The sequence below is a fragment of the Melozone crissalis genome, unplaced genomic scaffold (assembly GCF_028551555.1).
Source record: "Melozone crissalis strain CALT ecotype California unplaced genomic scaffold, PUWL_Pcris_2 ptg000005l_1, whole genome shotgun sequence".
Lineage (NCBI taxonomy): Eukaryota > Metazoa > Chordata > Aves > Passeriformes > Passerellidae > Melozone > Melozone crissalis.
Window position 1 is genome coordinate 39,410,742 of NW_026535783.1, and position 14,259 is coordinate 39,425,000.

The 14,259-nt window shown below is 45.3% G+C and overlaps 1 protein-coding gene across 1 annotated transcript; it reads right to left on the minus strand.

Annotated features, from left to right (window-relative positions):
• Positions 1-9,234: 9,234 nt before the first annotated feature.
• On the minus strand, positions 9,235-10,254 carry FOXB2 (forkhead box B2). The gene is given in 3 exon segments (XM_054288913.1): positions 9,235-9,711; positions 9,800-9,876; positions 9,879-10,254. Coding segments are annotated over 3 exon segments (930 nt in total).
• Between the last annotated feature and the right edge of the window lie 4,005 nt (positions 10,255-14,259).

A 14,259-nucleotide genomic window follows, 5' to 3' on the forward strand; every position in this document is an offset into this window, starting at 1 on the left:
AAATGTCTTCAGCAGCAAAAACAAAGATCAAATTTTTAAGTCGTCTTCAATGTGCCCTTGTTAATTTTGTAAAAGTCATTGAACACACCTTTCATCCTTTGAGAGAGCAGAGTTTATGTCTCTACTGTTTGTGAATCTTTCTCCACTAATAAGCCAATTCATGGCCAATTCTAATTCCTTATACATGTCATCTCTAAGTATTATTCCTAAATGACTTTCCAAAATTTTGAGATTGAAGTATTGCATTTTATGAAGCATTGTCAATCTTTGGAACTTTCTACATAAATGTCCAATGTTCTTGCCTTAGATTCTCAGTGTATTTTTTTGCATTTCAAATCTGGTGGTTTTCTTGTGACAGCATTGTTGGGGGAAAAAAATGTAAGGGAAGGAAAAGGGGATCCATTTAAAGAACATTATCTTTACTGACCTTGTAGTATTTTTGGTAACACTGATAAATAAAAAAACATATCATATAGGCAATTAGGGTGTTCTCACCTGTATGACAGCACTGATTTACTTCAGCCTGTGCTGCTACAGCTTTCTTGACTTGAACATTTCCTTCTTAAGTGACGCGAAAGTGCCAGGGATTTTGTTTTTCTTAAATTAATTGTGCAACAGTAACTGATGCTATAATGCTCTGAATTAAAAAGGCACACAACAATCCCAAGGCAGGGATTGTTGACATCAGAATGAAAAAGTTCAGACTGTTGTTCCAATGAGGTAATTTCCCTCAGAAGAAGAGAGTGAAATCTTGGTACAGTCTTGCAGCTACCATCTTTGCAAAAATGTTAGCATAAGATACACCCTTAACTGCCAGTAGTGACAAATGCCTTTCTGCCTTCTCCTGCAATGAGTTTAAAAAAAATGCCCACTCATTACTTTTGGGAGTTCCAGAAAACTGCTGGGACATTCAAGATACCTCTCTGATGACAATGAATCAGTGCCACTACTGTGGTCCAACTCTTTTTCATGGCCATCTAAACAGGGAAGCAATTTTAATTTTCAGCAAATCAGAGGAATGTGGTTGAATTTAACCATTTTCTGATTCCTTCTTGGGAGAAATGTGTGTTTGTGGTGTTTCTCAGGCACATTAGGAAAATTGAATCTATTGAGACCAGACCTAACTTCCCTATAAAAAAATTTTGCCCTGAAAAAATTATAGAGCTTCAGTGAAAAAATGGCATGCAATCATACCAAATCACAAGAGATAGGGAATTTCATATTCTGGGAGAACTTAAGAGAAATTCACTGTCACACTCAGAGAACACAGATTCTGGGCTTACAATAAGAAATTAAGAAAACTCAGAGTAGTAAATAAATAGAGCAGTAAGTTTAAAAAGTACTGTGCAAGTAAGGAAGAAATGGAGAGGACAATAAGAGCACTGTATGCATGCTAAAGGTATTATGAATCCATGAGAACTTTCAATTTTTTCTTGACCTTCATTCATATTCCTGCATATTGAATAAGTTTTCTGCTTTTGTGTTAGTAAAGGGAATCTTGTGAGTTGCTTGCATCTGGCAAGTCTCCTCAGATACCTTTATTACAAGACTTTAAATGCATAAATTCATGTTACGTGAGTTCACACTATTTCAGTGTATAGTCAGACTTTGTGCAAAGTTCTAGTCTTCCTCAATATACACTGATGACTTGCTAGGCACCACCACACCAAGCTCTTTACTGAAGCTCTGTTCAATATTCAGATTGTTGTATTACCTATATTTTCACTAAAAATTGGTTACCAGAGAAAAACATTGAGTTGTTTCATAGTAGCTTGCATTCAATGCCTGCAGGTTTTATTAACCCTATTTTAGGCTTATATTTGTTATTATTTCCTTTAGTATTCTTCAGTCTAATACACTGATATTGGTCCATATATTTTCTCTTCATTTATCTGGAGATTTGCAGATGAAATATGTTGGTGACACAGAAACACCTTTACAAATCAACAAAGATATTGAAATGTAAAATCTGCAGTGATATCATTTTGATCCTAAATTGAAGTCCATGTTTTCAACATGTTTGTTTGTTAGTTTTCAATGAAGTTTAAAGTTGCTAAATAAATCAGCAAATTTCCCATTTTTAAGAAAGCTTATAAACAGCTATAATATAAAGATACCAGAGGCTTAGTAAGGATCTCAATTCACTTGTTATCTGTTTTACTGGTGTAGTTGGTGTAATTTAACTTTGGAGATATATCATTTTCATCTTTTTATGTTTTTTTTCTTTATCTCTATCACAAATATTTGAGGAAGCAATAAGTTGATTCTCTTTCTAGTTCTTATGCCAACAGTCCCATTCAACTTTAAAAATTGTTTACAGTAATAATAATCAGCTAGCAATGCCGCACATTACATTGCATTTTTTCTGTGTGTACCAGGAAAGATTTTCATAATCAGTCAGTAATAATCAGTTAAAAAAGATGCAAGTACCTACCAGTTTCAACCATATAATTTATTAAGCATATGAAGTATCACAGTAATTTTCATGTTTACTAATCTGTTGTGGTACAAATTCTTACCAGCCACAGTCAAAAGACCACATGGGCATTAAAAACACTCTAATTTCAAGACTTAGGAGAGGATAAATCCAAATTACACATCCCACATAAAACAACAGTTTCATAAAGCACAAATGGCTACTACAATTACACTAAAAATTTTCTCGCATATTTTTTCAGCAAATTATCATTTTCCAGTAGCAGTTCTATGGTGCAAGCAATACATGAAAATAAATTGTTCCTTCTTTCTTGATGCACCGCTATCCATAATTAATAGTTGTTTTAACTTCAAATTATTTTGACCATCCTCAAAGGAAAACTTGACCCACACTGGGAGTTTGTTGTATAGTAGAATAAAAATTCTATTTTTTGGTAAATTGAAGGCTGATAATAAAATAACATTCCTTACTCATGGAAGACCTTTTTCCCTAATAATTTATTCACTGGTGTTCTACCAAAAACCTCCCTTTTGACAGTAAGGGTCATAATTAGTTGATAAGGAATATCAAGTTGTTTTTACTTTTTCAAATGACTGCTTTAATATAACCCTGGCGTAAAAATTTGGGGCATCATTGGTCATCATTGTGCCATTCATATCTATTGTTCAGTCATTATTTTAATAAGCAATACACAATAAAAGCATGCCATGCAGTGTCAATGTATAGCTTTCTCCCAGATCTTTTGCCTTAAAACAGATTTTTGTATCTCATTGGAAATGGCTACCTCTCCCAGTGTAGATTAAGCATCCATGTGAAGTCTAGAGAAATACTACAAGTCACCGTGGTATATTCTGGATGTCAAATGCAGTCAAAATTATGTTTTAAACTATGTGAAACTCAGTACTAGAGCTGGTTTTTTCTATTGTCAGAACTTGTTTATTTCCTCCTTCAAAAAGCTGCTTCTTTTCACTGGTCCTGTAACTAAGCAAGGAGATAGAGACAAAAGTAATACACTCACACTTCTGCCAATGCCTGCAACACTTTGGATGCTTCAGACATGCAAGCCATAGACTCACCACTACTACAGTACCAGGGCACAGATGTCTGAGTTGCTTCTCCATCTTAGAGAGCATTTAAATTTGTACCTATTTGCAGCCTACTATATCAATTATAGTAATGTAGTGTTATTATAGTTGTGTTCAGTCTCTCATGCAGAACATTTTTAGTTGTTTAAATTTATTTCACTAGAAAATAAGCAAATTATTCCAATCAATACAGCACTGTCCTTGAAATGAGGAATTTGTACATTCCTGAACCATTTAAAATATTTTTCTTATAGAACATATATGGTTAATCTTTCATATATTGTGCACTGAAATACTATTAAAGAATTGCTTTCATTCCAGACCCTTATCTACAAATGAAAGTCACAAATCCTGATCCCCTTTCTACTGAAGAACAATTGTCATAGGTGATCTCAGATGTTCATCTATCCCAGTGTCCTGTCTCCAAGAAAAAACAAATAATGGGTGCTACACAAAGAGTAGGACAGAAAAAGTATGTCACACTACTTTCTGAAATATATTATTAGCATAGCAAATCTGAGCAAGAGATCATGTGCTGTGTGAATTATCCTATCTTTATGTTTGCTTTGAGCCCTCCTGAAGATTCACAGTTCTGGTATGAAGAGAAAGAATGAGGTATCTCCAGGTATCTCACAAATGTTGTAAATTTGTGTCATATATCTATATATATCCTTGCTTTCCATGCTGAAAAGTCTTTGCCTATTGGATTGCTACATGTGCAGAAGAGGTACCTTTGATCATTGCCTCTGATTTGTTCTATATCCTGACAGTTTTAAGGTACCTCAGGTATATTTCAGGGGTGAGGAACTCACAGGTGTCCCTGGTGCATTCCAGTTTCATTTAGATTTAAAGAGGGACATGATATTTTCTGTTATGTTCTCTGTTCTTTTGCCGATATTTTTTCTGTTTTCACAGCTAATTACTAATAAACCAACATTTTCTTAGTGCTATCTACCATAGCTTCATAAAAATCCAAACTTTAGGACCTATTGTTATGTATATAAAACAGAATTGTTTTCCCCATGCATAGCAGTTTGAATATATCAATAATGAATTTCACTTTCCATTTTATTATTCTGTAACCCAGTGTGAATGTTTGTCAGCAACTCTCAATTTCTTGACCACTCTTTTTTGTTAGTCTAAATGACTTAATATTAGCAAACATTTTTCACTTTCCTGACTGTAGCTCACCTTTTGCATACCACAATTATGAATTCCTGGGACACCTGACACCTTTCCCTTTGGCACTCTGATTTGAAAATTTGCCTTTTATTCCTATCCTTACTTCCATCTTTCTGTCCATAATCTGTTTTCTCCAGTGGCACTTGGACTCTGCCTTTGTAGAGATGCACCCAGGCCCTGTGTCTCATCTGATGCTTCATGAGCCTTACATTTATTGTTGCTGTATAACATAACTTCCTCTATGTGCCGTTTTGCAGCTCACCTTTTTTTTGATACAAAGATGTGAATCTGAATCCTTTTGAGTTGAAATAGTCTTGAGCTTGTTTCCTTCCAGGGTTCTGAGAAGAGTGCTATTAAACTATTAGGCTTTTCTTCACAGGCTATGCCAGTGACCATGTTGTATAAGCAAAGAGGTAGGTTCACTGATTCTTTAAATAAAGAGTTACATAAATACATAATGTCCAGAATAGAGGCCTGTAGGCTGTAATTTTTTTTCTTTATCATTAGATGTCTAAAATTAAAACTGGTTTGTCTAACTAAAGATGGTTAATCTAATCATATATTCAGCAAAACTCCTGAAGTCGAGGTGAAATTTTACTTTTCAAAACTGAAACTATTACATATTTCCGGCACTTACAGGTAAGGCTCTATCTTAAAACAGACTTGAAGGATAATGATTTAAAATAAAGTCCTACAATAAAGAGAAAAATCTGTTACCACAAGCAGCAGCAAGAAAGTTCCAGGCAGATTTTCTGTATCAATTTTTGTCTGGCCGAGACTTCAGAATTGGATCAATGGAGTCCAGAATTTCAGTTATAACTCTGGTTGTCAAAGTGTAACAGGTATCACTGAGATCAGAACATATCCACTGAAACACTGCTAGCATGTTTACACCATAAGCCACATTAATTCTAAGAGTCTTACTGTATTTGCTTTTCTTTCTTGATTTGCATGCCCTATGAACTTAAAATACACAAAGCAACACCTTGGTTGGGAATCGTTTCCCATGGCTAGAAATAACAATCCTATATTAGCTAGCCACAGTAAACCATAAGCATATGGGAATGCAACTAATGCCTTTTCTTAGGCCTCCATTCTTCTAGTAATAAATTTTACTTTTCAACCTTTGGCAGTCTGATGATATGAAGATTAAGCTTGCATGTCCTCCTTGCATCTCTTTCTCCTGCTTACAAACACCCCACCTGCACCCACTCAGTAAAGACTTGACTGCCCTTCTGTGCAGAACATGTGCACTTCAATCTGAAGATAAGCTGTTTCTGCATGAGGTGTACTGGTACAGCAGACAGACAAAATCTAGCCAAACAAGGCTGTTTCTCTATTTGTCAAGTGAAAAATCTTACCCTACACCAGTTTAGACCTGCTTTTCAGCTTGGATGAAAGGGTGCTGTTTCATTTCTCTGCTTTTTGTACTATGATCTGGTTTTAAGCAGCATTGGAATTGAGTTTATTTATGTATTGGGATTATTGGTTGTTGATACAAATTTGTGTAACTTTGCAAAGGCTATGCTTAGAGATGGAGTACTTAAGAATAAGGAAAACCAGATGTATAAATGAGTTAGAAAATATTACTTGAATAGTTAATCCCCCCCATCCCCCCCCCCCCAATAATCTGGAATTATCAGGTTCTAACCCCCTAAAATTTTTACTGTACAAGCTACAGAAAATATCCCCATTTTTAGTTCACAAGAAGTGTAAGCAGGCCACTGTACTGGGAGTCACACGAAGCCGTCTGGGCGAGTCACCCTCGGCCGAAACTCCCCGCTCCCCAGAGCCCCTGTGGTGGGCAAAACCTGCTGTATGCAGAGCCCGTGTGTGCAGATTGCTCTGCACCCCGCAACTCGCTGGGCATCCCACAAATCCCCGTGTACCCCACCATCCCGGCGTGTCCCTCCGGGCGATGGGAGAGCGCCTGGCCCTCAGGCCGTCTCACCTCCGATCAGAGATCTTCCCCTGTGCTGATAGCCCCTTGTCTCGGTTTCCCATGCACCTGCCCCGACTGCCGGGTGCGAAAGGCGGCGGGAGCCTCCTGCTTACCCCTCGCCGCGGCACCCAGACAGGCCTCCTCACACCAGTAAGAGTTTTCCCACAATGAAATTTAGAAGATCATTCAGAATCTTAAAACTGACCAAAACCGTTGGAAAAATTCTCCATCCCTCTAACCCCTTTTACCGATGTTAGGGGAAAACTCTTAAGGTTCTTTAAGGTGTGCTTTGGAGTCTTACACAGTAGTTACATCAAGAGTAGTGGAATATATTTAAATACATATAGAACTAATATACAGCTAGTGCTATTCATTATTTATTTGGCAGATTGCTTTTTTTAAGCAACTTGGTTTTAGCAGTGGGAGTATTGAATTGGATCTCTGCCTAAGATGGAAAACAGCAGAGTAAAGAAAATGTGAAGCACTTTTCTTCTTTTCTTTTCTTTTCTTTTCTTTTCTTTTCTTTTCTTTTCTTTTCTTTTCTTTTCTTTTCTTTTCTTTTCTTTTCTTTTCTTTTCCTTTCTTTTCTTTTCTCTTTTCTTTTCTTTTCTTTTCTTTTCTTTTCTTTTCTTTTCTTTTCTTTTTTCTTTTCTTTTCTTTTCTTTTCTTTTCTTTTCTTTTCTTTTCTTTTCTTCTGTTTATCTTGTTGCAGTGCTTTTGAGTCAATTCCCCTTCCAGACCGATTCACAAACCATGATACCAATGTGTTTCATTAACATTATTAGTAGTAATTTTTAGGCGCTAGGAATTCTAAAATGTTTGAAATTAAGGTGCAAACACGCCTAGAACAGAGGGAAAAACTGGAAATTCAATAGTTCCAGGGGAATTTCAAGTAGTCAAACAGACCCCACTAGTGTATGGGGGGAATATTTTGGACAGACGGCGCTCAGGGCCAAAGAGGTTTTCTTTTCCTAGCAAATTTCTATGGCACCAAGAAGGGTCAGCCTGTCACAGGATATCCTTCCCCAGGGGCGGGGACTGCGACCTGGCGTCTCGGGCCACTGTTGGCGCGCCGGTGTGAGGGGATAAAACCAAGGAAGCAGGTGCGATCCAGCACAAGTTGAAACTGGCAAAACCTCAACTGCCTGCAGTGGGATCGAGTTCCGAGCCGGTTCCCTCTTGTCACGCTCGGACGCCGGCTCTTCGCCCGTGAGCTGCGGGCAGACCGCCGTGCCTCTATAGCAGGAAATTTACCTGTAAGAGATTTCTTTCCTTTTCTTCCCCTTGTGTTGCCGCCGAAAAAACTTTTGGATACTTTTATCAGTTTGGGGAGAGGGAGCGAAAACTTACGCTACAAGCACACGTTTCTTAACCAAAGTGAAAGGCGAGTTTTTAAATAGCAGCACCAGCAGAAGCAAATAGATGGATTGGCTTTAATGAGCTTTGGGCAGACAGGGTACGGCAGCAATCACTCACAAACCAGCCAGGATTCATCAGCCCAGCACGTAAATCTCTGACTTCTGATCTCTGACTTCTGATCCCTCTGCACAGACTTCTCGTCTATTGGAAGGTTCTTTTCAGTAAAGTGCGTTTCCTGAATTACTTTTTAACCATTTTCCTGTTGTCTTCCCCCACTTTCCCCAACCTCTTTCTCTCTCCATCTTCCCCCCTTTCCCCGCAGGTTTTTGCGATCACGTTCACGTGGAAGAAACGCCAAGCAAACACGTACAAAATAGTGGTGTCTGTGAGCAGTGAAAGGTGATGTGAAAAGCACAATCTACGAATCGCCGGGCTGTTTTTATTTTAATGAGAAACCAGGGAATTCGGACACTCACACAGAGTTTGAGAGGCCAGATCATGCTTCAGTCCCTTCTAAGGTACTATAGGATGGGTTATAAAAGTGTGAAGGGGAAGCGCAAGCGATCGTTAGTTAAAGGAACCCTTCGCCGTCAATGCCGTTGTCATTTAAATTCCCACTACTTAATCGAAATATTTAACGTTTACTCTTTAAGCAGCAAGCATTACATGTCGTGGGGCCCCGGAGCTCTCCAGGGTCTGAGGTACTTTGCCTACCCCTTTCACAGCAAGATCTACAGGAGTGGAGCAGCGGATTCCTGTCTCTCGTGGAAGAGGGAGAAGCAGACTTCCGCAGGGATTTTATCCTTCTGCTCTCCCTGTTCGCCGGCCGACTGCAGCACCTCTCCTCTCGGAGCTCGGGTTTCGCGGGGCCTCCGGGGTGACTGCCCCGGGACAGGGGCTCGGCGGGGAGCGCAGGCTGCACGGCACCCCGTGCCTCGGGCTGGCGGGGTGGCGGGAGAACTTCGTTCTCTGCCCTTTTCTCCGAGCCAGCCCCTTCGGCCCTGGCTGTGGTTTTTCACATCGCCTCTCCGCTACTAATGAAATTTAACGACGATAAAAGATCTTACCTGCGACCTGGCTCTCAAATAATCTGATAGTACACGTTATAAACACAGACACCAGCAGGGGTATAGTCATCAGATCGATCGGGTTTCTGCAAGCATGCCCCGGATCCCCCCGTCCACTCCCCCGAGAGCTTGGGGGCCTCTCTCCCCCCGAGCCCCTGCGCTTTAGGAATGCACCAGGACGGAGTGGAGGGAGCTCTTGCCCTCGGGATTGTTGCTCGCGGTCTGTTCCAGCAGCGAGGCAGCAGCCGGGGAAGCGGCGGGGCAGATCTGCGAGGCGGCGACCGTGAGGGCCGGGATGGCCGAGGCAGCGGGCAGCGCCGGCGCCGGCTTGATGGGCACCGGGACGGCGGGCATGGTCTGTGCCGGCGGGTGGCAGAGCGCCTTCACGGGCATGCCGAAGGGTCCGTAGTCGGGGGACACGGGCACACCGGCCACGGAGTCCATCACCCCCACGTGCGGCCACACGGAGCTCACCACGCTGCTGAGCTGGCTGGGCACCGGGTAGCCCAGGTGGTGCATCACCGAGGCCAGCGGAAGCCCGCCGGCCTGCAGCACACCCTTGTAATCTCTGCCGATGATGTTTTCGATGGCGAAGGGATGCTTGAAGCCCGAGGGCTGGCTGCTCCCGTAGGGCGAGAACTGCGGCAGCCTTCCCACCGCGGCGGCGGCGGCCGCAGCCACAGCCGCGTCGGAGCCCGCCAGCCCCGGCACCTTGCCCGGGGGCGGCGGCGGCGGCGGGTGCGGATGGAAGTAGTGCACCATGTGCGGGGTGGGCGCCGCGGGCTTGCCGGGACCGCCGCCGCCCGCCCCGCCTCCCCCGCCGCCGGGCAGGTGATGCTCGGGGCGCAGCACCTTGAAGCGCTTGCGGCGGCGGAGGAAGCTTCCGTTCTCAAACATGTCCCCGCAGTCCGGGTGCAACGCCCAGAAGCTGCCTTTGCCCGGCTGGTCGGGTCGCCGCGGGATCTTGATGAAGCAGTCGTTGAAAGAGAGGTTGTGGCGGAGGGAGTTCTGCCAACGCTGGGTGTGCTCCCGGTAGTAAGGGAACCGCTCCATAATGAACTTGTAGATGTCGCTCAGGGGCAGCATCTTCTCGGCCGAGTGCTGGATGGCCATGGCCGTCAGGGAGATGTAAGAGTAGGGCGGTTTCTGGTCGCTGTACGAACTCTTCCCCGGCCTGGGCATCGCCTCCCCGCCACAGCACTCCCGCGGCCGCACGATCCCGCCGCTCCGGGCTGGGCGCTGCTCAGTACCACGCACGGCGGGCTTGGGATCCGGGGACTTCACTGCCCTGCTCCGCCGCCGCCTCTACATCCTGGGCGCCACCTGCCCTGCTGCAAAGGCAGCTTCTGGGCCACACGCGACAGCGACCGCCCGGCGGTCGGGCAGCGAGCTCCGTCCGCGGCTTCTTCAGCAGCCTCTCCCCGCGGGACGCGCTCGCCTAGCTGCCCCTCAGCTTGCGGGAGAGACAGCTGCCGCCCAGGCCGCGGGGGCTCGGGTGCCAGGAGGAGGTCCCGGGCCCCACTGGCGTCCCGCTTTTCTCCTGGAGGCTGCTGAATCTCCCGGGCTTCCCCCCTGCCGCCTGGCTCACTCGGCTGGAGTTGATGCTCCTCAGGCACCAAGGGCTCGAGAGCACGAAATTACCCCGGACGTCTGCAGGGACAGGAAAGAAGGAAATAAAAACATCCCTCTCACCGCTCAGTCTGGTGTCCCCTCAAAAGTTTGCGGCAGAGGCGAGCGCCAGGAGTCGGCGGGGAGAGGAGGCGAGCGGGGCGGCGACCGCCGCGGCTGCTGGCGGGGCTGGTGCGCTCCGGCGCGGTTTTGTAATGGTGCCCGAGCCGCGAGACCCCCGCAGCTCCTGCTCTCTTGCTGTCACATGACAGCCGCTTGGGGACTTGGCGTCTCATGGAAAAGGAGCAAGAAACGGCTCCCGACTCCCTTCTCACTCACATCTCCTTATCAGGGTGAGGTGGAGCCAGGGGGCTGAGGAAACTCCGTATGAGACCGAGATCCGCACTCCATAGGGCAGGAAACAGTGGCCGAGCAGGAAAGCTTCCTCCTCCCACCTCTCCCACTCCAGCTTCCCTCCACCCCTTTCATAGCCCCTCTATCCATTCTCCCTCTTGACCCCTCGCTCCCGCACAGCAGCAGGCTTACAGCAGCAGGAGCGAACGCCGACCGAGTGGACCGCATCACAGGGAGGTGGAAAACGGGAAGAGGTCTTCCCTCGTCCCCATGGCAAGTCGAGTCAAGCGCCCTGGAGAAATGGCCCTCGAGCTAGCCCCGCGAGGCAGCAAGCGGGAAACACAGGCCCTTTGACATATTTTTTTATCATTCCTGTCATTATGTGTAAGAAGCTACGCAAAGAAGCTAGCACAAAAGAAGCTAGCACAAAACCAAGAGGCAAAAAATCCTACACTCTCCTCTCCAAATCGTTACTGTCAATTCTTGCTACTCGCCACGATGCGGCTCATAGAAAACACGTAAAGAACCAGCCAAAGCATCATCTGTACGCTTACAGACGGACTACTTCGCGCCAGTGTTGGTTCAGACCGGCTCATTAGTAGGAATCAATGAACAGTGCAACAATTCCTATCCATCCTCCAAACGTACTGCGAGTTATTATAGCGAGTATTATTATTATTCTCGCTGTAGATTTGAGCGAGAAAAAGGGACGATTGCTTGCTAAGCTGCCGCTAGAGCTGGAAGAAACGCTGCTCAGCATCAGCACTTCGGAGCACAATTAGCGAGATGCTATAAGAGGTGCCAGCGTAAAAATTATTAGTCCGACTTCTATGGCCTATATTAACAAACAGGTTGAAAGAGCCTTACTATACGTAAAGCTATGTATGAAACAGCTTTTTTTGAGCCCATCCTTCCAGACAGTTGCGTTGGGTCGGACTCCCCGGGGTCTGCTGCTGCTGCTGCAGCAGCGCTGGGGCAGAACCCGACCGGCGGTGCCCCCGCGCCCCACTTCTGCCGTCGGGGTGCTGGTTTTGACATCAAGCTTGTTTGTCTGCCTCCAACTCAGCTGCTGCAGATAGAAGTGGTGAAGAGGAAGGGGTGCGGGAAGAGAAAAAGCTTTTAAATGTGTGCTTATAATCTCTTTCAGGGGGCGAAGGAAAAGATTAATTTCAAACCCACTCTCAAGTAATCTGTATTTGACAGTTTTTATACCTGATCAAGGTCAGTCAAGTGAAAAGCATTATCAAAGGTAAAGAAGCGAAAAAGTAGCCACAATTCTTGGCCAAGCCAAGCTTCCCCAGAAAGCGCGTGGTTTTTAAAAACTTTCAGATAATTATCTGAAGCACTCACCTTCCTCTGAGAAACTAGAAGTTACGGTGGCAGCAAGATTAATATCGTGCATCTTGGGAAGCTAATTCCCATATTGCCCGCGTGGCAAGACCCGACATTTCAACATCTTTCCTGACATGTCTATACATTTTCCCCGAGACATTTTATTCCTGTTTTACCACTTAATCATCTCCTAACAGTTTAAAAGCCCTGCTCCTACCCTAAAATCTTGGACCTTAAAGTCATTGTTATTGTTTGCTTCACCTCACTAGATAGCAACCCGGCGTCTTTCTCCCCGTAGGGCATGTGTGGGAATTTAGCCTGGCCCTTTCTCACTTTTACCCTCTTCATCTCCACTGCAGCCGGATTTTATTTTTTATGGGAGAATAGATCCATCCCTGGAGACCGGTGAGACCCGAAAGGAGCTGTTTGCGTTTAATTTTCTCCCATCCCTTCCCAAATGCGGTTGCTTTCCGGGGCCGTGGTAATTCGCTGTTTCCCCGGCGTGGGGGAGGTTGGGAACGGAGGAAGAGAGTCGGCCGGAGCTCGGTGCCATCATCCGGCGGGCACCGCTGCAGGGAACCTGCGGTGCTGCCACCTCTGTCCCCTGCGCTCCTGCAGGCCTCCAAGGTAGGACGCCTGTTAAACGATGGGGCGTTGGAGCAAGCCCGGGTTTAACAGGAGTCCTTCCCAAGCCAGCGGAAAAGTACTTGCATGCACGGGCTAGTGGTAGCCAATTGGTGCGCGCGTTTATGGGGATACATCACCGCAGGGCTGCGGTCCACCCATATGCTTGTGAAAGAGAGACCTGTTCCTTGAAGCCTCTAAGACAATTACTCACAGAAACACACCTCAGGTAATCCGCCTGACATCACTCAAGCCGGTTCGAAATTTCAAGAGGTAATGTTTTACTAACGAAGCACTGCTGGCAGCCACTCTAGGTTACTCGGGCTGTCGCTGCAACCCTCCCGACGCGGCAGCATAGTTTCTCAGGCTTTTTTTTTCTCTTCAACCAGCAAAGTCACTATAAAGTTTTGCTGCTCCCGAGAAATTACTTCTCGTTGCATCCCCCAGACGCTTTCAATCCTCGAGCAAAGCTGTACCCCTGGAAGATGGCCGTGGCTTTTGTGGAGCAGCGTGACTGTCCCCTTTCTTCCTCTCGCTTTGCCGGACGCTACAATTTAGATACACCTGTCTTCTAGTTCTGCCGCGGTCTGCCTTAGTGAAGGTTAGCTTCAGAGAGGGCTTTGGTGACACAGGGTAAAAAAAGCTTCGCTATCAAGAGTTGCATCACTGAGGAAAACAGAGCCGAGCAGCACTTGGTAAACGGCCAGATTGATAGAGTCAAGATATGTTCCCTCCTAGATAAGAGAGATATCTTCGGGCAGGCAAAAAGCCTTCACCTTAGCCTCCCCCTGTGAGCCTTTAGCTCAGAGTCCGCCGGTTTCAGCGGAGGAATTAGCTCTGTTCTTGCACTAGGACAAGTGGAGCACGGAGACGCGCCTCATCTTCTTTCCTCCCTCTCTGATTTTTTTTTTCATTTTTTTTCTGCCCATTTTACGTGCTAGCCAATCCTGCTGTTAGCCACGACTTCCTGCACCACTTTTAATTTCTAGGCGAAGTGAAATCAGGCAGGATGCAAAATAATCACACCTTCACACCTGCCTTTCATGAAAAGAGGGTGCAGCGAAAGATGAGGACATCCTCCGCTCCTGGGAACGAATCCCTGCTCCTGGCCAGAAAACACCAAGAAAACGGCAGAGCCGAACCTTATTTTTTGGCTTGCTGTTTTTAAGAAGAGAGATCTGTTGAGCTCTTTGAAGCGACTGGTCCGCACCCACCCATATCTCCCTTCTCAAACCAAAGCCACACTTTTCCGTCCTGTCTCAGCGGAGT